Raw genomic sequence first — 27,329 nt, forward strand, 5'->3', positions numbered from 1 at the left:
CACGTACCTGAGCGGCCAGTCAGGTCTCCAGGGTAACCTGGGGTGTGCTCCACACGTGCCTTATTGACTTCTGGCTGTAGATACAGTGCCAGGAACTGGGAAGGGCACGGATTCCCAGGAGAACAGGAAAATATCATGCTGTGTTCAAGATGCACAGAAACGTTTACAGAACATCTGAGCTCTTCATGGACAGCTACCAGCAGCATCACATACATCAAAGTACAGGTGAGAAGGTCTGTGATGTTTGGAAGAGACCAGGCTGCATTTAACAGAGACCGAGGGATTTCCACACCTTGTTGTCTGTAGGAAACCATGGAGTTGGCTTGGCTTAGTTGCCCTGAGAGGCATGCATCATGGGTTTTTCAGGTTAGAATTCATGGCTCCTGGGTCACAATGTGTCTTCCAGCTTCTGAGAGGCCAATGCACCCCCTTAGGTAGTGAAGCATTCAAGCTATTTTGTGTTTCTACGTGAGTTTCCTTAATAGGTGCGGAAGCGTGGAAACTTTATAGGACATTTGGTCTTAGACATGAATCTTGTAAACTCTGTATAACTTACAAACATCACTGGACCCTGGCAACTGATGCCCAGTCGTTCCTGGCATTACCTTATAATCTGCCTCTGATAAAGATATAAAATGCCTGATTGTTTTCAATAAACTCACCACAGCCTCGGTTGCACTGTGACCCTTCCAATCTGGCCAGATTTAATTTGTTGAGGCCATATCAGGTGATCTGGGCCCAGTGAGTATAGATGCTTACAGTTGTCAAGGGTTAATAACAAGTTTTCCAAACTTCTCATGATGGCCACAGGAGCTCCCTTTATAGGTCACATAAGACACATAATTTGAGCTAAGGACTGTCAGCCTCTACAGAAAGAGTCAACAGGAAGACAAGACTCCTTGAGGCAGATGAGAACAGTTGACTTTCTCCACACCTGGGGCTCTCGCTGAGGAAATACTCCTTTTAGGAGGGGGGATAGCCTTGTGGCCCTTGTGTTGGGTCTTCAGTGTTTAATGCAGAAAATTAGACCAGAGCTTATTTTTGTAGAATACAGTGTTAAGTCGAACCACTCATGGGGAAACATGCTTCTCCTGAAACAGTCACTTGAAGCACATAGGAAACCTGAGAGATGCTGGGAGTCTTTGCAAACCTTCCCTTCAGGAAGACAGTGTCTCCACGAGCTCTAGCAGGCTGTCCGTCTTGAAGATCAAAGAGACCCAAAAGCAGTGAGACCAAATCATCAGTCTACCCTATTTCTGTAATAGCAGTCCAGGTTAGAGCATTTGGGAACTGCTCATCTTTTATAGAACTGATTTAAGGCAACTGCAACCCCAAAACTGCCTCTTAAGAGGCTAGATGGAATTCTTACACACACACACACACACACACACACACACACACACACTATTATATTATATTACGTTATTCATCATCTATCTATCATCTACCCATCACCTATCAATCATCTATTTATCAATCTTCTATCTTGAGCTTTTTCTTCTTCATCTGTCACTCCCCACCAACCGACATAGGAAAGTCTTTGCAGATAAGAACTGGATGATCTTGTTTATATGGTTGTTCTAGCTGCATTGCCCACATGGGAAATTGTTGGGTAGTCAACATGATTTAATTGTGTTCCGAGAGTTTCTCACCAAACTGAGTGATTTTTAGTGACGAACCCCTAGAAAATGAAATGAAGACATCCTGTGCCAAAACAGAACAGAATGGTTCTCCCACTGGCAGACTGGGCCTTGGTGCCCATAAATTACTTGCTGACTAAGCACATAACTGCAATATTCCTTGGGAGAAAGGATCATGAGAGATATATTACCAACTCATAAATTAAAATTTTGTCTGGAGCTATGCATATGTGGTGGCATTATTGTTTTAAACCAGGAGAAAGCATAATTCCTTAGGCTGTGACAGCACCAGTGACTGGTCAGTCTGGTTTTCGCTGCACTTGATTGGACAGCTGGTGTGTTGGTCAGTTTGTCGTCACCAGAACAAATCCTGGACACAACCATCCCACTGTGGTACTAGAAGGTAGAGCATCAGACCACATGCTTGTCAGGCGAGGGCCCTGCTCATCAGCTACATCTCCAGCTGAGAAATCAACCCAGAAAGAGAGATGTCTTTTCTGGTTCAGAGCTTTAGAGGTTTTAGTCTGTGGGTGATCTGGCCTCCCTGCTTTGGGCCTGTGGCAAAAACAAAAACCACACACCTCAGCCAGGAAGAAAAGGGAATACAGACCAGGGTCACACAGTCTCCTTGAGAACACGCACCTTGAATCTGTTGCTTTTGAATCTCAAAATCGCAGTGACAAAATATCTGACAGTCCCGACTCCCACATTTGTGGCAGAAGTGCAGCTTGGTGCTCAGGGGGGTCACCTAACAAGTGGGGGGGGGGTTTGTCTCAGCCTCTGTTCCCTGCCTTTGGATCCCCTTCCTTCTACCTGGCCTGTAGATGGGCCTCAGTGGAAGAGGATGTGCCTCATCCTGCTGGGACTAGAAGTCCCAGGGTGGGGTGGAACCCCAGGGGGTGCTCCCCCTTCTTTGAGGAGAAGAGGCAATGGGAGAGGGATTTATTTGTAAAGGTAGGACTGGGAGGAGAGACTGTGACCGGGATGGAAAGTGAATAAAAGAATAAATTATTGAAAAAAGAAACAGCTTCATGGGAGGAAACCTTATTCTGGTTCATAGTTTCAAAGGACCTCAATTTACCATGGTGGAAAGGGAATGGCAGGATGTGGAGGCAGGAGCATGTCAGGAGGCTTCTCATATCATGGGGATCCAAGAAGCAGAGAGTGCGCTACAACTAAGAGCAAGCTATTACCTTCAAAACCCAGCCCCAGTGACCCACTTCTCCACCCAGGTGCCATCTCTTTGAGGTTTCCCAGCCTCACAAAGTGGCACCACCAGATGGGGACGCAAAGAGACAGAGCATGAGCCAATGGTGTCGGTGTTAACCATTGTCAGTTAACAAACTCTTGCATGCCCCGTTACCTAAATATCCCCAGTGAGGCCCCACCCCTTCCCACCAGCACCAAGCTGGGAACCAAGGCACAGACACATTCAAGATCCAAACTAACAGCACTGAGAAACTGAATTAGGGTCCTGTCTCCACACTAAACACCTAAGTGCAGAGTCAGAGTGAAGTTATTTGACTCCAATGTCTTCTCATCTCTGCCAATGAGGTTTGCTTGGCTAGCAGAGGAATCGTCAGAACAGTAAATATTTAGTCATACTACACAGTACATGAAAGTAAATATGTGACCTGTTGTGCTATAACTGTTACAATAGTAGAGTATATCTAGGTGCCTCACAGGTCACAGAAATAAATTCATAAGACAGGAGGGATCGCTTGCTCTCTCTTGCTCTTCCCTTCCTGCTCCCCTTCTCTCCCCTTCCTCCCCCCATCTCTCTCCATGTGCTCATGGCCAGCCTCTACCCCCCTCTTCTCTCTCTTTCTGCCTTTCTCTGCCTCTACTACCCTCATGACCCCCCTCCTCATGCCCTGAATAAACTCTATTCTATACTATATATAAAAAAAAAAAAGACAGAAGGGACCAAAAGGGAAAGAATGAAAAATGATAGCGTCCAGTAATCCCACCTATTCTGAGACTTAAAATGGTTCTGCTGGCATGACAAGACTGAGCTCCCAGATCCTGATTTATAAATGTCATCCCCAACAAAAGGAGTCCTGGCTCCTGGGAGAAAGGACTGAGTCTGAGTCAGGAAAAAATAAACCGGAACTCTGTCCAGCTGTGAAGAGGTAAGAAATCGTCAGACTCTAATGAGGATGCATTCAGATGACACGGGAACCAAATGCCCAAATCTGGGACAGCATCACCAGTAAAATAAGCAATGACAGAAATACATAACTCCCTACAGGATACAATAAGTCCACTCATCCATATCGATACAAAAACTAAACTGACACATAAATATGAGAAGAAGGGGATCTGTCTTTACAGTTGACTTTCAAATTTCAATTAATAAATATAGAAATGGTGAGGACGGAACAATCATCCTTTGACAATCGCAACAGTAACAATTGTTCCAGCAAGAATTATCAGCCTGTGCTAAAATTAAATGGGTACAAATAGGTTGTCTCAAAGTATCTCTCCATAAAATGCCTATGCATTACACAGGGGAAGAGAGTAACCTTTCAGTGGAGAACTCGTTCAGGTACCACCAGGTTATCAGTTCACATCATCAGTGAGGGAGCAATCTCAGGGGCTTCCTTTCTGTACTATTCACGTCAGAGAAGGACAGCCTGAATTTAATCATCTTGAGACCTTAGACAAACTCTGATTAAAAAACTGTGCGTGATGTAACAGGGCAGTTTCAAAGGTATCAAAGGTCATGGGAGATAGAGAACAAACTTCTCGGTGAGGCTTTAGACGAGTTCTTCATTATTCATTTATAAGATGGGGCCAATAATAGCAGTCAGGTCACCTGGATCGGGTAGAGTACAAAAACATAATGCCTCAAGTGCTTGACAGCATGGAGAGCTCGTGATAAACCTCGGCTGCCCCCGGCATCTTCTTCAACGTTATTATCCTTCCACTTAGGAAACACTACCGACTGTCTCACAAGACTCGAGCTCCAAGGATGTGATGGCTCTGTCCAGATTGGTCACCAGCGGAAGGAGAGTCCAGCTAGGGTTGACCTCTTGAATTATTTAAAACACAGACCTACTTGCTATAAGAGAGGCCCCAAATTACCAGCATGTTGAGCAAGGCAGGTTATTTTTGTCATGTACCTACCTTAGCATGTATGTCCATGACTCTAACATGCCTCCTGCCTTAGGACCCAACTCTAGTCCTGGTTGGAACTATTGCTGGAAGGCTCATAACATCATCCATATTTTAGCCATACCATGAGGCAAAAAAGAAAAGTCAAGATGGAGGGCATACCCCTTAGGGACATAGTCATGAGCTGTAAGGAAGGCAATGAGATGTACCCAGTCTTTATTCTGGGAGGCAGGGGACTTACTAGAATGGGGTGGTCCTTTCACTGTGGGTGAAATGGAGAATGCATTTGGAGGCTGCCAGCAGTCCTGGCCACTGCTCCAGACCTCTGTACTCACAACTCCTGCCTGGTTCCCTAACCTGGTCCTGACCCTTGCACATTATAGAATCCCTCTTTTTACCCTTTGCCCCCCAAAAAAATATAGATATTCTTTTCTATACCAAGGTGCCTCCTTAAGCACCTGGCCCCCTCCCAGCAGGGATCAGCCTCCTCCACCCAGAGCTTGTCCTGTAGTGTCATTTATCACACTGCACTTGAACCGTGTCTTAGTGTTATGACAATGTAAACTGCATGATGGTCAAGAATAAAATACACAGTGTCCCCAGGACACTGGAGCACTTTATATTTCTGCTGAATGTGATGTGTACACTTCCAAATTCATGGTTCCAAGCTAATGCTGTTTTGCCTAATGGAAGAATAATCTTGGCATAAATATAACCACCTCACCCCAGAGCTGGGCAGGTGGTAGAGAAAGACACCAGTGAAGTCCAACCCATTGCCTAGGGGAAAAGAAGGAAAGGGTTCAGATGCTGCGTGCCCCACAGGGCCCGGGGGTGCTTGCCCTGCTCTTGGCTTATTTTACACCAGCTGAGCTGGAGGACAACCTGCTCCCAGTACTCCCCTCAGGGAAGTCAGCCAAAGCTGGAGCTCCCTCCAGCTGAGGACGACACACACCAGTCTCCTGAGCAAGAAGACTTTGCGGCGACATTGCCTGACAACACGGCAGTGATGGCTTATGCACATGAAAAGCCTGTTTAATGTTGAAAGCCTTTGATTTTTTTTTCCACATTAATTTCTCCTTTGGTATCTTGTGAGCAGTGGGCAAAACTGCTTGAGCCAAGGAAATGAGGCATTTCGCCCAAAACACTAAATTTCCTTGGCTTCCTACCCAACCCTTGCCTTAGTTCCAAATCAAAATCTTAAATACACATTTGTGAGTTGGGGTTTTATTTATTTAGTGGAAGTGGCTGAAAGATGCTTTTTAGGCTCCTTTCTCTTGCCCAGGGTTCAAATACAAAGCGGGGAATGTGCAGGCCACTGAGCCCTGACAGAAAATTTGGATTATAGGAAGCCTAGCCCCAAGCCAACAGCTACACCGGGAGCCGTATACCCTCTCTCCTTTCGTAGCGCTGCACCTCTCTCCTCCAAAACAGATTCTTAAGCAGCCCTTAGTGCATTGGGGGTTTGTTCCCACTTCTCTGCAGGAGGGAGTTCTTATGGCGTCAGGCTATCAAGCATTCTAGGTCCAGCTGTTTGACCGTTTCGTCCTTTCTGATAGCTTCAAACTACATAAGTTCCATTTCAGAACAGGTTAGGGTGACACCAAACTATCTTCTCACCTAGAAAGAGAACTCTCTCTCTCTCTCTCTCTCTCTCTCTCTCTCTCTCTCTCTCTCTCTCTCTCTCTCTCTCTCTCTCTTTCTCTCTGTAAACTCATTGAAAGTTAACAGGTAGCCAAGAACTCTTTCATGAGGAAGCCATCAATCGGCAGATCGCTCTGGGCCCTTGACCTGTGATTCTGTGATGTCATCATCTGCCAACACCACCATCAGTCAAGGTATGATTGGACTTCTGGTTGCATTTTAGTTGTTGTAGATACAGAAGCAGATCTGTGCTCTTCAGCTGTCTCCCTGATGGTGAGTACTGTGTCACATGCACGCATGCATGCATGCATACATAATACATACATACATACATGTCACATACATGCACCCACAGGCCATGAGAGTTGTCTCACACTCGTGTATACATATATGCATCTACAAGTAATGTCCTAAACCTTTTTATGAAATTTTTATTTTTATGTGTATTGTGTTTTGCCTGTTGTATACATCTGTGTATAACTTTACACACCTGGTCCCCATAGAGATCAGAGGAAGGCATTGGGTGCCCTAGAACTGGAGTCACAGACCTAACAGCTGTCATGTGGGTGCAGGAAATCAAGTCCTGACAAGAGCAGCCAGTGCTCTTGACTGCCGAGTAGAGCATCCCCCCAGCCTCTTAATCCTTATTTTTAAGAGCATACCTTGTGGAAGATGCCAGACTTAGAGTGTTTATTTCCCAGCCTACTCCAAACCACAGGATGTCTTCACAATGCCTTGATGACCTGATCTCTAAAGTACACTGCCCATGTGTAACTAAGTTTCAAACACGTGTCTTTACTGGCAATGGGTCACTACAGGTCAGAGCTGTACTTCCAGTTGAGAAAACAGGCAACTAAGTCTTCTCTAGTCATTCCATTTCCAACTGAATCTAAGTCACACTGAACAGAGAAAGTCTCTTTCCCCACACTCCTAAAAGGGACATTGCCATTAAAGTCGATAATTTGATGCCAATTGCAGATGGTACATAATGATGATTCAAATTACAAATTACATCCTAATCGTGTATTTGGATTGAATAACGTGAAGTGTTCTTCGAAAAAAAACTAAAAATAGAAAGCCAAGAAGCATTCAGCAATTACTCACACAAAAGGAAGGAGTTGTACAATGTTTTCATCTCCTTGTCAAATGACCACACCGACTTTAGGTCTTTCATTTGGCAGGAGTTTCTGCTGCCGTGTTGATCTGAGTGAAAGCAACTTTCCGCCCTTTATGTGGGAGACAGAGTTCAGAGGGGACAGCTTGTCTCTTCCAATCACTAGGTTGTGACCTTGGCAGGTTCCTTCACCTCTCTGAGCATTTTTCTGTAGAGAAGGTTGTGAGTAGCGGCAATCTCAAAACCTGCTGTGTGTATGTCCAGGGCCTCAGCAGAAGGATTAAGTAATGAGTGGCCAGGGGCTGGACCCATGCAAAGGACCAAAGTTACAAATTCTCATCCTGTGGATACCAGAGGATAGACGGACGGATTTGTCCATTACAAAAGATAAAGCTGTTCCTCGACAGTGAATGAGACACCAGCTTAGGCAGAGGAAAGGGTCTGGTGCCTCTCTCAGGGGAAGAAGGCTTTTCTCCGCATCCAACACAGTGGGTCCATTCAAACACTTCTGCCTTGCTTGGCCTTGATATTTTACAGTGCTCTTCATCTATGAAAAAGCACACACACACACACACACACACACACACGTATATGTATACACACACACATACATTCATATACACACAAATGCACATGCACACACACATACACACTTGCACACGTTCACACACACAAGCACACACATGTACACCCATGCACAGATGCACACACACAATTATGCACACAAATGCACACACACGCTGAGGGTTCTTAGCTTTCGGGGGTGATAATCACTGTGGTCAAGCACAGAATACTCTTCCTCCCCAACATTGGATATCTTCCAGAATGTGTCCTGTTTAGTATGTAATAGCTTGAGGCTGCAACTTATTGGAGTTGTAAACCAGGTGGCTGTCAAAAAAGTATGAATGAAAACACTTAACCCATGAATGAAAACACTTAACCCTCAGCAAAGAAACAAGCAAAGAGAACCCTGTCAGGGGCTAAGATGTCAGTCGTAATAACTGGAATGTCCTCACCAGAGTGGCAAGGGACCAGCCTTTATGCATCCAGAGCTCGTGGAAGCCCTCTGCCATTAGAGTGGGAGGCATCATAAGATTCCGCTTCCCAGAGACTCGTGTCACACTCATGCTAGAGGCTGGAAGATCTCAAGTCTAGAGGTCTGGAGGTCTGGAGTTGTTTCAGGTGACCTGAAAGACCCAGAAGGACAGCTGCCATCGGCAATGCCAGGACTCCTCCCCAGTAGGGACAGTGCTGAGTCAGCTATGGCCCACTTAGGGGGAGACGGCAGCCATGGGTCCCTGAGTGTTCCCTTCTGCCTCCTGCTTTCCAAGTCAAGGTGGCTCATTGTCCTTGTCCTGCATTCATTAAATTTGTACAAGCCATTTCTGTCAAGTGTATATGCATAAAGTATACATTTGCGAACCTGAGATTAGACCCTGTCTTTGTATTCAAAATTCCTGCGTTATATTGGAGTGCAAAGCTCCCTAGAGTAGAAATATATTCTCAATAGCTGGGATAAACAGAAATCAGGGAGAATTGTAAAGAATAAGTCCCACATTTGATTTATAGATGCCGATGTTTCATCTCGGAGAGTCGGACAAATGAAACTTTGACCACCTGAAAACAAGCTTAGAAGCAAACATATTATGGTCTGGGGACATGTCATGGTGGGTAGACTGTCCATCATGCAAATGTGATGACCTCAGTTCAAATCCCCAGAACCCACATAAAGCCAGGATCAGTAGCTTGTATCTGCAACCTCAGGGCAATATGGGAGGAACAGGACAATCCCCAGAAGCTTGAGACCAGATAGGCTGGTGGATCTGCATCAAACGGGATAATGCTAAGGACAAAGCAAAATGTTGTCTTCTGACCCCCACACTTGTATTATATACATGCACGCACACACACACACACACATTAAAATTAAGATATTCATTATTTTATCTTCTATGTATACTGTGTGTTTGACTTAGTTCTAATATTACATGCACAAATTTCTCTAAAACTCAAACTCCGGAGTCAGTCACATGACTAACATGGAGCAAGCCGGAAGCCCAGAATTCATTTAACACGCAGCATTCCCTAGGCTGTGGTACAGTTAGCCTTCTCCAGGCCCCCCAAAACCCAAAGAAACCTTGGTAGGCTGTTGACATATCCATGAGTAGGTAAGCTCTCTGCCTGGAGCTGACTGCCAGGACACAGAGCCAGGGAGGGGTCCCAGTATCCAGGGCTTCTTTTGCCTCCCTCATCCCATAGGGAAAGACCCATGTCAGATGTCATACCTGGCAGTCAGAGCAGCTTTCAATGTTTACTCACAGAGCCTTATGAGCAGACACCGTCTGATGGAGCCTTCACTGAACTGATGTGCATCAATCAGCACAGCTTCTCTGGGCCAGATGCTTGCAGAATGAAGTAGACTATAGGTCTCTTGGAGCCATTCTTCCCAAAGAAATGATAATCTGAAAATCATATTCAAATGCAGATTCTGATGTAGAAGTCTAGTGAGTGGGGTCTGAGGACCTTAGCTTGCGTTGCATTGCTGAACCTGATAGCATTCCACTCAGAATGAGATAAGCATAGTTTGGAGACAGGCCAGGTACCAGGCATTGTGTCTGTGAAGAGCTTGGCCCTTTACCACACCGTAATTGCATTCTGCACTGACTACCACCCCATATGTCTTTCTTCATAGTAAGTAAGCTTACTTCTCCCAGAAACCTTAACGAAAGTCTCTACTGGTTCTACATGGGCCACGTGTTCAACCCTTCTTAACCAAGCCCTGTGGTCTTGTGAAAATCAAACTCCCAGCCGCAAACCCTAGAGTTCTGAAGAACTGTGTTCACCGAAGACAGCAGAAGGCATGGATTCCCTCAAGAAAACCAGCCGCTCCACAAACACTTCACTCACTATTTTGTGTGAAGAAGATATGAGATGGAAAGTGTGATTCAATTGCTCCCAAGGAGATGACAGTCACATCAGAATAGACCAGATCAACACACATCAAATGATGTGAAGCCAGTTACAAATGACTGTGTAGCCAGGTGCACAGAAAGAGAAGAGTCATGGGACGTTGCCTGGAATAGAATTGTCCAAAGGCATGGCCAGGCAGATGCATGAGCTGACGATGCACTGAGACGCGGAGAGACTGAAGAAATTGTAGGACAGCACATTGTTATCTTCGAAAGAGATGTGGTCAGCTGGAAGCCTTTGGTGCCCATCATGATGACTGCCCCTCTGCTGTGACCTCGTGTAACGTGATTCATAACTGCAGTGTCCACTTTGGGCACCTAGTCATTTGACATCCTGGCCTTACCATGTGTGATGGCCGTCTTCATTCCAACCCAGTCCCTCTAACCCTTGACTAATAACGCCGTCACAGCTTATAAGCAGAGGGTTCAGGGATTCCTGATGCTACCACTTCCATAATCCATTCTGCCAAAAACATAGACGATCAATCTGTCACCTCATACTGTTTCCAATCCTGTCTCCCTCCCACTTCTCCACTGAGCATCATCAGCTCTGTGTCTTCTCTGTACCGAGCCTAAAGCAGAAGAAGAAAACTAGAGAATAATTGACTAACCTTAAAATTAGTTATAGCCACAAATGTCCAGGCAGTGATGGTGACAACGATGACATTGTTTGGTGATACCGTTTATCAGTACCGATTGAGTCTGACTATGACACACTATTATTTCTGGTTCTGAGTCAATACATGTGCAGTTTTATTTGGCTTAATTTATCTCAGTATTTCTCAAGAAAAGCATTAGACCAGAACAAACTTCCATTACGAAAGACTGTCAGGAACAGGACAAAGACTTGGCACTGCCTTCCTAGCCCAATTAAAACCCAGGAGTATTTTATAATCACAGGGTGGGGAAAATGTCAGAGGGTCCCCTTCCATAGTCTGCTCCCTCAACCGGATTGACTTCAGGTGCAGTCCCACAAGCGCTTGAGAACCGCTGGCTAGTAGAAAGAGAACCTCTTTGGAAATCCAAACTGAAGTACTCTGCATTCTGAGCTGGAATAGCCCCTTAGAATCCCCGCATCCCTAAAAGAAGACTCATAGCAACACTTCCACCTCATGAATGCAAGTCGCAAATGGTCAAATAAAATATCATTAGTGAAAGTAACAGGTGAGTTCATTAAGATTGCTTCTGACTAGAAAGAACTGGAAGAGCTTGAAGGAGCTCGAGACCCCGTATGTACAGCAATGCCAACCAACCAGAGCTTCCAGGGACTAAGCCACTACCTAAAGACTATACATGGACGGACCCTGGACTCTGACCTCATAGGTAGCAATGAATATCCTAGTAAGAGCACCAGTGTAAGGGGAAGCCCTGGGTCCTGCTAAGACTGAACCCCAGTGAACTAGACTGTTGGGGGAGGGCGGCAATGGGGGAGGATGGGAAGGAACACCCATAAGGAAGGGGAGGGGGAGGGGATGTTTGCCCGGAAACCGGGGAAAGGGAATAACACTCGAAATGTATATAAGAAATACTCAAGTTAATAATAATTTAAAAAAAATTGCTTCTGACTCTAACAGGAAGCTGGTAGCAACAGTGAGTAGCTGTGTGTTTCCCCTCATGACCTTTATTCTGACAACCTGTGTCTCATGGCTGGTGTGGTGACCTCAGGATATCAACAGCCCTGGTTCCTCCATCTTTCTGAAAACTTCCATACCCAATTTTTTGGACCATTCAGACACACGAGGAAGGAGAAAGGAAGGAGGAGAGAGGAGGAGGGAAGAAAGGGAAGGGAGAGAGAAAGGAAAGAAGGACAAATGTGACATTTGGAAAAGGCAGATGTCCCCAGCAGACTTCACTTAGGCGTTCTTTCTCATGTGATCATTTCTAACTACAAAGAAGATTGGGAAATATTTTTAGATAAGCATATTGCCTCCCTGAACAAAATTAAGGTTCTGTGAGTAAGAAAGGAAATGTACAGTGGGAGGGAGGCTGGCAGCTTCCTCGGTAAACAATAAAGTACTATGAAGTGTAAGGTGGAGTGGTTGTAAAATCTTGAAGGGAAACCTATCATGAGATACAGAACCTTCAGGAATTTTATCACACAAATTCCATCTGGCATGCCATTGATCTGCTTTACTGGGGACCGAATAAATGACGCTCTCACATCCAATGTGCTCGGCAGCCCAATTAGCTAATGAGGCACACCGCTCTGCCCACAGTGCACCTCATGCGTATCAGACGCCGAGGAAAATATCCCCTGACTATTCGCAGCACAGAGAGTAATAACAAAAGTGCATAAATGAGCACGAAGACTTCGTGGGTGTAAGACCACCTGGCCTCTATTTCACCTGTGTTTAATTATTACAGCCCCATCTTCCTGTACAGAATGACTTCCCCTGCGTGACACACAGACTCATGGGACCATCGAACAAGGTGTGCTGCTCAGGTGCCAAAAGTAAACCAAACAAACAAACAAACAACACTTGAGCTAACGTCAACCAACCCAACGCTGTCTTCAGGATCCCTGGGTGTTTGAAGCAAGGAGTAGGGGGAAGGTAAAAGAAAGGAAAGAGGGAATGGAAAGAAGAAGAAAAAGAGGAAGGAGAAAAGAACGAGCAAACAAAAGAAGGGTAGAGGCAGGAGTGGGTACGACCAGGAGGAAGGGTAACAGAGACGGAGCAAACAAAGAAGAAAGAATTCAACCTGGCTCTCTATCTGTCTTCACCGGTGGGCACGCAAACTGGTCCACACGGTTCCCTCTTCTCCTTGACCAATTTGAGTCAATCTGATGATCAATGGCTTCAGACAGATGTGCTCAGAGCCCCCTCAGCTGAAGGCTTCCAGACAGACCGCATTGCCCTCTAAAGCCAAAATCTGACAGCATTCGCCTAAGTCCCAGATACTCCATAAATTCATCAGTAAATTCTAGAGGTTGCCAAAAGGCTGCTAGGAACCTAAGAATAAAAAGCTTCAGGCCACAGAGAGTTCTTGGCCAGGAATGGAGGCTGAGCACATGTTTCATACCTCAGCCTCCACATCTGTGAATGACAGCTAACGGCATTGCATCAGCCTGCGTAGCATGCCAACATGCCCTGCTCTGGCTTTATCTCTGCCTGCCCACTGAGTTCCTCATGCCATGTCTTAGCCTTTGCTCAGGCCCTGCCCCTGGAGCCTTGCCAAAGCCACCTCGACAGTCACTCATTACTCTTCCTCTTCTTCTCAGAGTGGGAGAGACATTGTCCTGTTCCTCCATACGCCCAAGGTGAACCAGCAATCCATGGAGAGACTGCACGTCTGACTTCCAGCTTCCAGCCGACTGATACTACACCTCTGGCCTCCCGGTGGTCTGCCTCGGTGGAAACTGCCCATCACACAGAAGCCATCATGGAGGTTTCACCAATGACTACATTGTGTCTCAGCCACGCAAACAACCCCCGAGACAGCCGTTCTTCAAGCCCCAGCCATTCTCTTCTATTCATGTGTTTCAGAGTCACACAGACCCCCACTGGACTGCAACAGTCTATCTTGTCCCTACTTTTTCCTCCTTGTTCCAACCCCACAATTTCCCATCCAGGCTTTCTGTAGAGTTACCTTCCGCTTCCAAAATGGCCTGTTACAGTGTTTGCTAAATAAAAGCCATTGTAAGAGAAATTTTGACCAGCACCTAAAATAGCAATTACCATTTTCTTCTATTATATATGAATGCTTCTCCAAAGATACTGGCGCTTAGTCAACAATGCACCAAGCACTCGGGCTGCATCTCTCAGAAAGCATTGGTTGGAACTGCAGGAGGAGAGAGGGGGTTCTATTTTTTGGTAGCATTGGAAACAGTGTGACCTCAGAAGTACTGAAGAAGAAGAAGGCTTGCCCCTCACTGGTGACCTTAGGCTGAACCCGTATTCCTTTCTTTCAGTCAAACAAGAACCACCAAGGCACCTATCTGTCTTGTAGACGCTAATGGGCCCTACTTAGAGGATATTTTGCACAGTGGCGGGCATGCCATCATTCTTGACATTCTGGACACCTGACAGTGAAACGGGACCATTGGTAGGATGTTACAAAGAACACCGAGGAGTCATTTGCAAAGTGTGAAAATATAAAAGAAAAACTGCAGACATCAAAGTCTTAGGCTCCACATCCTTGGGTGAGCACTGGTCTCCCCAGTCGAAAGAACTGCTTATAAGGGGACCAAAAGCCATGGATGTGGATGTCATCTCGGAGAGAAGGCACATTTTCATTTTTGAGTTTTCTTTTTAAAGGTTATTGCCCAACACCATCATGCATGTAGGTGCTGCACACAAATATGAGGAGATGAAATATTTTAATCTCTCCCAGGAGCTAGGTCAATCCTAGAGAGATGGAGAATTTGCCAGAGGCACTGGGACGTCTCAAAACGGAATTGTAACATTTATACCTCAATGATTCTTGAAGTTTTTCTGGTTCCTGACGTGCCACCAGATCCCCCATCAGGGGGATCATATTGCCTTCCACCTCTATAGGTCCCAAACACACAATAACGTCCTGCACGACAGTGACTCTTTCCTGCTGCGGACTCTAAAAGTCGTTATCAACTATAACTCACTTGTTATTTTTCTTTGGGGGGAGCTTCCAAATTATTTTAAACAATATGAAAAAGACGACTGCCTGAATCCCCCTCGGGAGTTAACTCTCTGTTCCTTTTCACCCACACTAATTCTCTTAGCCTCTGGTAGCCATGCATCTGTGGGCTGAGCTTGGTGGAATATAGCTGTACTGAGTCTCAAGCTATTTGACAAAGTATTTGTCCCCAAATCTTTCTGTTCCAGTTTCTTGGGCTGCATCTTTTATTTAGCACTATGCCTATGCACTCATATTCTCTGTCCCTAAGAAACACAGACATATACTTCTAAGATCCAGTCCCTTCCCTTCTAAACGATTGAGCCTAGGAGAGGAAAAATGCCTTCCAGCAAGTGATTCCAACCTGCAACAACAACAACAACAACAGCAAAAATAAATAAATAGACAGACAGACAGACAGACAGACAGACAAAAAACCTGGCAGATCTGTGCACAGTGTGGCAAAGACTAGGGAACAGGAAGACTTGTCTACATCTTGGAACAGTGTTGATGTCTAAGCTTCAAAAGACCCAGGACCTCCAATAATAAACGAGAACTCACAAGTCAAGAAGAGATCCTAATGGTGTATGCCTGCAAGCCCAGAAGACTGAGGCAAGAGGAATTCCAGCCTAGCCTGAGTTATGTAGCTGAGTCCTTGTACAACAAAAAAAGAAAAAAGAGAGGAGGGAGGGAGGGAGGGAGGGAGGGAGGAAGAAAGGAAGGGAAAAGAGAAAGGAAGGAAGGAAGGAGGAAGGAAAGAAGGGAAAAAGAGAAAGGAAGGAAGGAAGGAGGAAAAAGGAAAAGAAAGCAGAGAGAGTAGTAAACACTAAAAAAAATGATACCCAGGAAGAAATACATGTGTATATATACATAAATACATAATATGAATATCTCAAACCTATAATAAAAATAACCTCCGTCAGCTGTACAGGACACAGTAAGGAGGCATACCTGTTGCTTTAGTGCACCTCATACCTTTGCCTTTTGGATACATTGTAACTTGGGCTTTACCTTCCCATACTCGGACATTGTCTTTACCCACACTAAGCATTCAGAGAAAGAGATCCCTATACTTCCTTCTAGAAGGAAGGAAATACTGTTACCAAAACTTGCCAGTATCCTTGTTCTCCATTCACGTGAGACTTCTGAGCTGTTCTTGTAGAGCATCATTAGAGAGCATGTTCTGTCCATCTTCAGATCTTGAGTGTTCTAGAGCTCTATTAATGACAGCAAGGGCATTGCCGGTAACTCTCCATTGTCACCCAAGGTGGGGGGGGGGGTCTTGTCATGTGTACAGTCAGCTACTTAGGACCTCTCCACCAAAGTGTGCTTGCACACCTTTGCTTTCGTCACTGTCACGCACAGTGGCTCACACTTCTGCCGTTTCCCTTTGCACTGACAATTTATCTCTCCTGTAGCTAGACGTGTCATTCTCTGCACCTAGAAGCAGCTCTGGAGGCGTAGAACTCGGACAGCCGCATGGTGCCACATGCTCAGAGCGGCGTCACGGCTGCTTTAGTGTCCTGCGCTTGTCATCTTGAAAGGCCTAGTAATTTTTTTAAGCAAGGAGAACTGTGTCTTGTTTTCGTACTGGGCATTGCAGATTATGCATCTGCTTCTGTCCAGAAAGCAACCCACTTCGAGGTGAATTTCTATGAATTCTTATCCATACCCCTGGCATGGGAGCCATCATAAAATGGTTCTGAGCCCAGGTGTGTTACGCTGATTATTCTAGCCATCATTCACTTTGCAGGGTGACTGTCACAGGCCTGGGGAGTTCAAGCAGCCCCACAATACTTTTGACATTTTGTTACAGGTAACTGATTGGACCAAATCTTGCTCTTTGCTCTTGACACACTGCATCATCCCATTAACAACTGTACAAACAGCTCCCCGCTTCCCAGGTTTAAAGGTCCTTCAAGTTTATAAACTTGCATCACCCAAACACTGATCCAAAAATTTCCCATGGCATGGACTCAGTGTGATAGGTCAAATTGAACCTTTTCTTTAGCACAATTTAATACGAGTATGCAGGATTTTGATAAATGCTGGGCCTTGTAACTTCCGTTATTAAAGACTCATACCAGACCCTGGGACCAGAGCTAGTCAGTGGCTCCTTCCTGAACTGAAAAAAGCAGCAACTGAACATCCACATGTGAAGGACGCTATTTTCTTAGCCTTGACAGTTCAAAAGAGCTCACCTTACGGTGAGTGACAAAGGAGGGTCTGTAAACCCTGCATTTATCTCAGGACATGCCATCACACCTCAAGCCATTTCTTCCGTGGTAATTGTCATTTTCTACCTATCCACATTGGATCTTGACATAGAACTGTCACCGGTTCTGATATAATGGTCGCTTACTGACTCTCCAGAGGCCTGAGATCAAAAGTGAGCTCATCGCATACTGTTAGCTGGTACTAAAGAATTCTCGTAAGGGCCAGAGATGCAATTCAGTTGGTAGAACACTTACCCAGCACGCACAAAGCCCTGGGGTTCACGCCTCAGCAGCACACACCAGGACTGCTGGTGCACAACTATCACCCCAGCATTTGTGAGGTAGAGACAGGAGGTCAGAAACCTGGTTATATAGTGAGTTTAAGCCAGCTTGAGTCATATGAAAACATTTCTCCAAAAAGGATGGACATATGTGTGTATGTGTCTGTGTGTGTGTCTGTGTGTATGCCTGTGTGTGTCTCTCTGTGTGTGTCTGTGTGTGTATGTCTGTGTCTGTGTGTCTGTGTGTCTGTGTATGTATGTCTGTGTCTGTGCCTGTGTGTGTGCCTGTGTGTGTGCCTGTGTCTGTGTGTGTATGTCTGTGTCTGTGCCTGTGTGTGTCTCTGTGTGTGTCTGTGTGTCTGTCTGTGCCTGTGCCTGTGTGTGTGCCTGTGTGTGTGTCTGTGTGTGTGTGTCTGTGTGTGTGTGTGTGTGTGTGTGTGTGTGTGTGTGTGCGTGTGTGTGTGTGTGTGTGTGTGTGTGTCTGTGTGTGTGTGCCTGTGTGTGTGCCTGTGTGTGTGCCTGTGTCTGTGTATGTCTGTGTCTGTGCCTGTGTGTGTCTCTGTGTGTGTCTGTGTGTCTGTCTGTGTGTGCCTGTGTGTGTCTGTGTGTGTGTCTGTGTGTGTGCCTGTGTGTGTGTGTGTATGTGTGTGTCTGTGGCTGTGTGTGTCTGTGTGTGTGTCTGTGTGTCTGTGTGTGTGTCTGTGTGTGTGTCTGTGTGTGTCTGTGTGTGTCTCTGTGTGTGTACATGTGCTGTATCTATTGTGTATGTGTGTGTGTAAATTGCTGTATCTATTGTGTGTGTATCTGTGTCTGTGTGTCTGTATGTGTGTGTTTCTCTGTGTGTCTATGTGTGTCTCTGTGTGTGTATGTGTCTGTGTGTGTCTGTGTGTGTGTCTGTGTGTGTCTGTGTGTGTCTGTGTGTGTGTGTCTGTGTGTGTGTGTGTGTGTCTGTGTGTGTGTCTGAGTGTGTGTCTGTGTGTGTGTGTGTGTGTGTGTGTGTGTGTGCGCGTGTGTGTGTGTGTCTGTGTGTGTGTGTGTGTGTGTGTGTGTGTGTGTCTGTGTGTGTGTGTGTGTGTGTGTGTGTATGTGTGTGTGTGTGTGTGTGTGTGTGTGTGTGTGTGTGTGTGTATGTGTGTCTGTGTGTGTGTGTGTGTGTGTGTGTGTGTGTGTGTGTTTTGTGTATGCCTGTGTGTGTGTGTGTGTCTGTGTGTGTCTGTGTGTGTCTGTGTGTGTGTATTTGTGTGGGGTTGTGGGTGAGTGAGGGTGGGTGTGGGTGGGTCGGTTTCGGGGGGGGTGGCTGTGGGGGTCAGGGGGTGGAGGTGGGAGGGTGTGGTTGTGTGGTTGTGTGTGCTTGTGTGTGTCTGTGTGTGTGTATGTCTGTGTCTGTGTGTGTGAGTGTGTGTCTGTGTGTGTGTGTGTTGGGAACGTGACTTCATGATAGAGCACTTGCCTTGGCCCTGCTGGGTTCAATCCTCAGCACCAAAAAAAAAAAAAAGAAAGAAAAAAGAAAAAGAAGGAAGAGAAGAAGGAAGGAGATCGCTCTGTGAATACCCCTCAATGACGATTCAGAAACTCAAGTCTTGAGCACTGCATGGGCCTGTGTGTTGGCAAAGGGTGGCGGGAGACACCGTGTCCTGGTCTATGACTCACACATCTCATTTCTCTCTTGCTTCTCCTGAATCCATGTCTAGAGACTGTGTTTCAAAGATGATCTTTATTTAATTGCTCAAGTTCCCAGGGAATATTAACTTCATAGCTTCACCCAAATTCACATTCATTTCACGCCAATAGCAGAATCCAGCCACAACTATACAGTGTGTTGACAAAAAAGAAAAAAGAAAAAAAGAAAGAAAGAAAAGACTTGGACAGAACTTGTCCCACTCAGCATCCACCGTGGGATGGATGGGCTTTCTGACAGTAGCCATTGCTGTTTGGCCAGTCTATACCACGATTCTTCAGTCTAGGCATTCACAGCACTCGAAATGGTAAACATCCCATTGTTTCTTCACATATGGACTTTACATATAGACCACCTCTAGGTACCTGGGCGATTTGGAACCACAGTTATGCCCGATCCCCACCCTTCTGTGTTGGTATGGTTTAGGAAACTAATACTGAAAGTTTCATTTCTTACTTTGAAATTTTTGCCTCTCCACGTTAATAAATTATGCATTTCTTCCTAATTCCTTGGTGGGAATTAAAGATCTGTGGTGTCACTTTGGAGACACTGCAGATGCCCCACTGCTCACTCCAGGCATCTACACAGAGCCTAGGAACTACAACCTCAGCCAGAAGCATGGCACGTCCTCTGTACAGGTTAACACAATCTTCCTCTCTTCCCCTCTAAACATTTTCAGTATTTGATAGTTACATATTTCACTCACCTATTTAACAAATACTTAGCAAGTACTCATTGTGTAGTAGATACTGAAGGACACCAAGTTGCTCCCATCCCCATACTCAGAGTCAGTGTAAATGCAGCCTTTGATTGGCTCTGAAATTCCTGAAACTCAAGCACCCAGCCTGTGCCTCTGCTTTGGTCCAAATCCCTAAATTACTGTTGACTAAATGGAACTTCCTAATTAACGAGTACATTCCAAAGTCTAAGGGCCAAGTCAAGCGTGCTACCAGTAAGGCAGAACTTACAACAGAACCTGATAGCTAAGCCACTCTGAGGAGTAGTTCTCCCTGCTGATGGACATCCTGCCAGGTTAGGAAATCTGAAAGGCTGGCTTTCACACACCCTGCCTCAGAAACGGTCACAGCTCTGTTGCAGTTTGTCGTGGCCCAGGTCTGCTTGCACCAGGGGCTGACAAGAGCTTGTTAACGCCGAGAACTGCTTCCCCCTTCTCCCAAGCTCTGGCAGCTAAATGTCACTGATATGACTATCTCAGCCTCCAGTGGGAACAACACCCATCTCACTTTCCTAGAATGCAGCTAGGTACAAATCTCCAGGAGCAACAATTCACCTTTTCAAATTGCAGAGCCCAGGAGCGGCAGAGTAGAAAGAAGGCAGCTGCTAAAAAAACAAGGAAAAAGCAGACAGAAACTGTGCAAACAGAGGCAGGGAGAACTGTTGGCGGTGGCTGAGAATTTCCTCTTAGCAGAGGCCACGAATGCTCTGTAAGCCTCAAGGCCCTGTATAGCATCTAATACGTCTTAAACACAAGATACCAATACATAATTCTATTCTAGTGCAGTCCAAGTATATGGATATACTGGAGAAGGATGAAGTCAACTGCTTAAATATCTTTTGCTCAACAAGAAATGAATTTCTCTGTGGCTGATAAGAGCTGATTCGAACGCCCTATCAAATTTGTTTTTAAATGGTTATTTTATCCAGAGTCATCGTCTTTTAATGACACTACCTTAACTTGCTGCTAAGCCTTCTCCATCTTTAGTCACCCAGCATTAATATTTATTTTGTTCATTTAATTTTAAAGTATGCTTAAATTAGAGCTCTTACAAAGATTCCCCTGCTGCTGAAGACGCTCTGCCATAAAAAAAAATGCCATGGAAACCTTGATCGGTGTTATCGTAGCAAGTCTACCTCAATAACAAGACATGGGAAACAATTTTAGTAGATTAAGAAATAACCATTCTAATACACCTTTTTAAAAAAAAAAGTGCTTCTTCATCTTGGGTTTCACATGGTAATGATAATTAAACTCCAGAATCGCCTTGTGTTAAAACATTTATGTACACGTTATCTTTTTGTTAGAAGTCCTCAGCATTTAACCCACATTTGTTAGCTTTTCAGAATCTTATAATAAATTACACTAAAATAAGGCTGCAAGGATATTGGACTTGTACCGTGTTTAATATAATATACAATATACAACTATACTGTCTGCTTTTCCTATTTGGGCTTCATATTTGCTTATCATAACACGACACCATACAGAACACTTCAGCACAACACGAGTTCAGGACATAGGAGTATCATCACCTCATCACCTCTGCTGGGAAGCTCAATGGTTTCCTCACTGAAAAGTAGCAAATTTCAAAACCCTACACGCTCACCTGCATCTGCTTCCTCTTCTTCGTGACCATTTTAGTACCTAACCATTCTTAGCTAAAGCCCTACACTGTCTGAGACATGTACTTCGTTTTGAAAATTTGACTTTAGGAAATAAAAAGAGTCCTATCCTCAGGGCACCCCAAGTCCCAAGTAAACTAGTTCAAATTCCTGCCCTTTAATAGTATCAATTCGGATGGGACAGAGGAGAGAGAAAACCTACAAGTGCCCCTCCGGTCCTCAGTTAAAACGTCTTTGCTTTCATATGACTCTGACTTCTGTGTCACAGAGAAGAACGCTCCAGACATTTCTCTCATCCCACTGACCGAAGTTGCTGCTACCACCACCAAAAGTGCTCACTTCATTTTGAAAACCGTATTCTAGTCATCAGAACTTTTTTTTAAAAAATTATATGCTTTCAATTTTTCCTTTGCGGTTTTTTTTTTCTTTTTTTGTCCTTTTTCTTTTCCCCCGAACTAGCATCAGAACAAAAACACCAGGCTCTGCTTCGAGGTACCCTGTCCCAACTCAATACAGTAGTAATCAAAACCGAATGCCTTCAACTCTCCAGGGCTTGTTTCTTCCTTTCTGTACTCAAAGCTGAACAGGAGAGTAATGTGTGCTTTCTTCTCTGCCCTGTTTGGTTTTGCCCGTAGACTTGTTCCATTCCTGGGCACCTGGCAGGCAATGATTCACATGTGAGAAAACAACTCCCAGTTATCACGAAGGCAAAGGCTTCTCCCAGCTTAGCAAGTAGATGGCTGGAAAGGCAGGGAGAGGTGGGAAGGGAGGAGAGTCCGCCTGAAGCTACGAAGACAAGGAACACTGGTAAACCCAGAGTAATGGAGGCAAATATAAAAAAGAATATTAATTCTCTTCTTTATTAATACTCACATATAACCTCGGCTGACACAAAAGTCTACTTTTTAAGACGGCCTCCTTGGTTTACCAGCCCAGTGGGGGCTTTCTGCCCTGGGAACCACTTCCCTCTTCTCCACCCACCCCACCCCACATCCAAATTTACTCTTACACATTCACAGATACCACGAAAATATTGTAAACAAGATTTGGGTTACTGGAACTCGATTTATCAACATTCCACTTCAGTACGGAAGGGAGGGGGGGATAGAGGATGAGGAGAGAGGGAGAAGAGACAGGGACACAGGGCAATTCGTCAGAACTTTCAAGTCTTGCCTTTTCTGAGGTGTATATGCACGCGCGCGCGTGAGTTGAGGCCGTTCCTTGAAATTCACTGACTCAAAACGTTGACAGCAAGTGCCTGTGTGGTTATTTATATTATATATCTATAATAGAATATGTGGGCTTCCTCAGCTTGGGTCTGGGCTGTGTTTGTTTAAACACAGCACCATCCTCTTTGTGGGTGTCTCCGGAGAGTGACAGATCTCTTGGGAACCCTTCTCAAAGCCGGGGCTTCCTGAGCAAGGTCTTGCTGAGGTCTTTGACCTCCTCAGGACTGTTAACCCGCTCATAGCCCAACACTGCCATGGGCTGGTAGCAAAACTCCTCCACCTGTTTGATCTGCTGGAAGGTGAGTGCGGTCCGCCAGGCATTGGCGGCCTGAGTGGCATTGCGAGCTGACACCACAAAAGGCTTGGAGGAGGAGCCCGAACCACTAGTCATGTTCAGGGCAAACTGCTCCATTTCGGGACTCACCAGCAGCCCCACAAAGTCATACACCCTCCGTAGGGTCTTAACGGGGTCTCCCACCAGATCCTCGTACCTCACCACTAAGTAATGTCCCTGCAGCCAGTCAGGAGGCTGCAGGGCTGTCTGCAGCGTTTTGGCCATACTGTTGCAGATGACCTCCATTGCACCCAGAGCATGGTAGTCTGCTGGCCCACCCATACCCTCCTTCTTGGCACCCAGCTTGTGGCCAGCAGCCTCCAGGAAGGGCATGCGATGGGCTCTTGGATCCCGGCTTCGCACCACCTGTAGGCTTTCCCGGATGAGGCCATGGCGGGAGCGGATGCGGGAGCTGGCAACAGCACGAGGATCACGCACTAGGTGGATGACCTTGAGGTCCAAGGCTGGATCTTTAAGCAGCGGCGCCAACACAGCCACATCGAAGACCCGCACGCCCTTGATAACCAACGTGCGGTACTTGCGGCACTCCTCCTCGAAGCGTGCCAGGCGTTGAGGTGGGCACTTCTTGCACACGCGGTCGTCCACCAGTCCGACGACCTCTTTGCGGTAGGCAGGACAGAGTGGCGAGGAGCATACCACCTTGTTTGTGGCTGCCCCAAAGATGCCCAGAGTGGTGAGGTTGCGCCCCCCACTGCCTGCGGGACTATACAGCTGGAAAACCGAAAGATCACAGCGGTAGAGAGCGCTCAGCATGTCCCGCGCTGCCCCCTGCAGGGAAACCGCGTCCCCGGGGTACAGTTTTTGCCACACGTGCCACACAGGTTCATAGAGGAAGAACACCTCAGGGTTCTGGTTGAAGAGCTCGCCGAAGAAGGATGAGCCCGAGCGCCACGTGGTGAACACATACACCAACTGCCGCTTGTCCCCTCCACCCCTGGTGCCTCGAGTAGCATTGCCCAGAGAGGCCGCAGCTCCTACACTCCCAGCCGCGGCTGCGGGAACTGCCCCCACGCCAGCGGCAGGAGGCCGGTATGGGGTGCGAGGGTCCATGCGAGAGTGAGCGCGGGGTGGCGCTGCAGGAGGCGACCCTGGTCGTCCCCAACCGGCCCCGGCCGCCCCCACCGCGGCACCCAGAGGCCCGTCGGGGTTGCACTGCTGCAGCGGCTCTTTATGCCACTTGTAGTCCAGGAGGTTGAGCATCGTGAGCACCAGCAGCAGTGCATAGCCCGCGCACAGCACCAGCGCCTTCCTGCGAAACACCTTCATCCCGAGCGGGGACGCAGGCCAGCGGCGTCCTGCGCGCCGGGGCCACGGCGGGAGCAGGGCCCGCTGCACGGCGGCAGGCGCGGCCGGCAGCGGCCGGGGAAGCGCGCCTGGGGCAGAGCTCGCGGCGAGCTGCGGCTCATCACAGCCGGGGCCGGCGGCGCGGCGGAGGCGGCCCTGCAGCCCGGGAGGGGGACGCTGCAGGCCGGCTGCGGGCGCCGGGACTGGGGCCGCCGATCCGAGGCGGGCGCGGCGGCAGAGGCGGCTGGTCCCCGGCGCCCAGGGCTGGCTCTCCCATGGCAGCGGCTCCGAGGACCTGCGAGGGGAAACGGAGTGAATGGGTGAGCCCAGTCTCCCGTCCAGAAGCCTCCTTCGCCTGAGTAACGCCCACCCTCTGGTCTGCGGGCTCCTCCACTCACCTGGAGCGGAGGGTGCGCCTCGGAGCGTCCCCGGATCCCCGACCGGCGGACTGTCCGGCTAGCGCTCTCCTCGGTTTCTCTCCGGTTCTCTTCTGCTAGGGGTCCCCAAGCCTTCGAGGCAGCCGCGGGACTCCGCCGCCCTAGCCCTAGGCAGAGTTTTCCAGCAGCGGGCGCCCTGCACCCCGGGAGGGGAAACTTTCACCGGGCCCGGAGCCCAGCTCTGCGCTCCACCAAGCGCGGCGCGTCCCGGCTCCAGCGACGTCTCCTCCAGTCTCTCGGGACCGCAGCTTCCCTCCCGGCTCTGGGGCACGAAGCAGGCAGGAGGCGACAGTGGGGGGTAGCTTATTTATGTCCCAGCTCCAGGCTATTCTGTTCTCCATCGTGCTCTCTCGGCCTCCACATAGCGAACCTTCCCATCCCTCCGGCGGTGGCGAATAGGGTGCAGCGCGGCCCCGCAGCGGCGGCTGCTTCTCCCATCACCCGGAGGATGTCCGGGAGGGCGGCTCGGGCGAGCCCCGGCGCTCCGTGGCCGCAGACTGGCCCAGAAAAGACTCTGTACGGGTAGCTGGAGGCAAAAGAGCGGGATCCCAGCGTCACCGGCCGCTTCTGCCCTTCGAGGTCCCGAGGCAGAGGAAGCCCCCGCCGCGGCCGCACTAAAGCGGCGCCCGGGAGGATGCTGCTACCCGACTCCCCCTACGCCGGGCGCCTGCAACGCGCTCGGGCCGGCCTCTGCGCGGCTCTTGCCAGCCCGCTCGGGGTTGGTGCGCGCCGCCGTCTGTCGCCCCGGCTCCTCCCCTTCGCCGCGCCCCCCCCCCTCCTCTCCTGTCCCACACCCGCCCTCCTCGCAGCTCCAGACTCCCGCCGCCACCTCCTTAGGGGCTGGAGATGCGACCCGGTTCAAGGCGGCGCTGCTAGGGCCTCCAGCCGCTAGTCGCAGAACTGAGCTCTAGGTGTGCCCGGGGCGCGCCGCCCGCGCCTGATTCCCGGCTCTCCTGCACAGCCCGAGACTTGGGTTCTCAGTGGCTGCACAACTCGGCTCCCAGGATTCGCTGTGAAGAAGAGTTGGTGATAAAAGTTTGGGCAGAAATACCCCCGGCGTACGCTCCGTTCGTCCCCCAGCGGTCAGCACTGGTGTCCCCTCCTAGGACGCGAGCAGCACCTCCCGACAGCGCTGTGTGCAGCGGCAGCACAGTTCTGAAGCTTCGGCCCTGGTGCTAGCCCTTTCCAGCCGGTTTGTGGTTTCTCCCTCAAGGAGGAAGTAATAAATCTTTCTGGGCCCAGGGTCACTGAAGAGGCTCCAGAGTGTGCCTCTCAGCAACCTTTCCGAGTGTCCTGGATTTGGACAAGGCCACTAGGTTTCGATGATCCCCACCCCCACCTCCCGCCAGGCAGATGCTCTAGGCTTGTGGAGTTTCCACCTCTGCTGACACCCTCTGAGACAGGGCTGCTGGGGGAGGGGTGGGCGCCTTGTTTTAATTTCTGGTGAGATACTTGTCGAGTCCCTTGACTTTAAAGAGGAAGAGACGAGGTCAAAGAACTTGATCGCAAAGGAAAAGGTTTTTGGACGTTGAAAGTTACTTTTTAGTTTGATCTGCGTCGGTTTGTATACCTCTCTTTAACTGGTGAGGGACTGAGCCATATTGCCTCCACTGTAAAGTGGGACAACTACAGTAACCCTGGGAGACGGCAGGATGGGTGGAGGTTAGAGGGCACATAGGAAAGATTGTACTCCAGTTTCCACCTAGAAGGGCGGAAAGATGAGTCATCGTGGTCCGGAGGTAAACTACGGATCACTGGGAGACTGATTGCCCCCTGTCCCTCAGAGGCTTTTACAAGTAAAACATTACTGCAAAATTACCACAGTCTACCTAGAGCAGCCTTACCTCGACCTGATGACCTTCTAAATTTAAAGCGTTGCCATTGATGGCCTTTTCAGGGTATCGTACAGAATCTTCTGGGTACGGGGAGTCTTGAAAAATGACTTAATTCAAGTGTTCTACGGCTTTAACCGGTTTTGTTTTGTTTCGGTTTGGTTTGGGATTTTTTGTTTTGTTTTGTGTCAGTTTTTATTATTATTATTTTGTATGGGTTGTTTCAGGTTTCAAAACTTAAAAATAGTATGATATAAGACCAGGGAAATGGTTTTGTCTGAAAAGCACTTGCACCCAAACCTGAGATCTGAATTTTGAACCCAGGAATCCACATGATGGAAGGAGAGAAATGATCCCTACGAGTTGTTCTTTGACATCCAGAGGTGCTCCCTGACACATAAACCCCCACCCATACACACACACACACACACACACACACACACACACACACACACACACACACAGGGGAAGCAAATAGGTAATGCAAAAAATGTTAATGGTTTGACTTGGTCCCATTTTCCAGAAAAATCCACAATGTTATGAGTAAGGTACAATTGAAGTATTCCCTTATAGTTCTGATAA

At 47.7% G+C, this 27,329-nt stretch overlaps 1 protein-coding gene across 1 annotated transcript; it reads right to left on the bottom strand.

Moving 5' to 3' along the window:
- Positions 1 to 19,266: 19,266 nt before the first annotated feature.
- Chst2 (carbohydrate sulfotransferase 2) lies at positions 19,267 to 25,616 on the bottom strand. Its single transcript, XM_032909929.1, is given in 3 exon segments — positions 19,267 to 24,573; positions 24,576 to 24,773; positions 24,877 to 25,616. Coding segments are annotated over 2 exon segments (1,590 nt in total). The 5' UTR covers positions 24,601 to 24,773; positions 24,877 to 25,616; the 3' UTR covers positions 19,267 to 23,008.
- Positions 25,617 to 27,329: the final 1,713 nt, after the last annotated feature.

This window comes from Rattus rattus, chromosome 8 (assembly GCF_011064425.1).
Source record: "Rattus rattus isolate New Zealand chromosome 8, Rrattus_CSIRO_v1, whole genome shotgun sequence".
Lineage (NCBI taxonomy): Eukaryota > Metazoa > Chordata > Mammalia > Rodentia > Muridae > Rattus > Rattus rattus.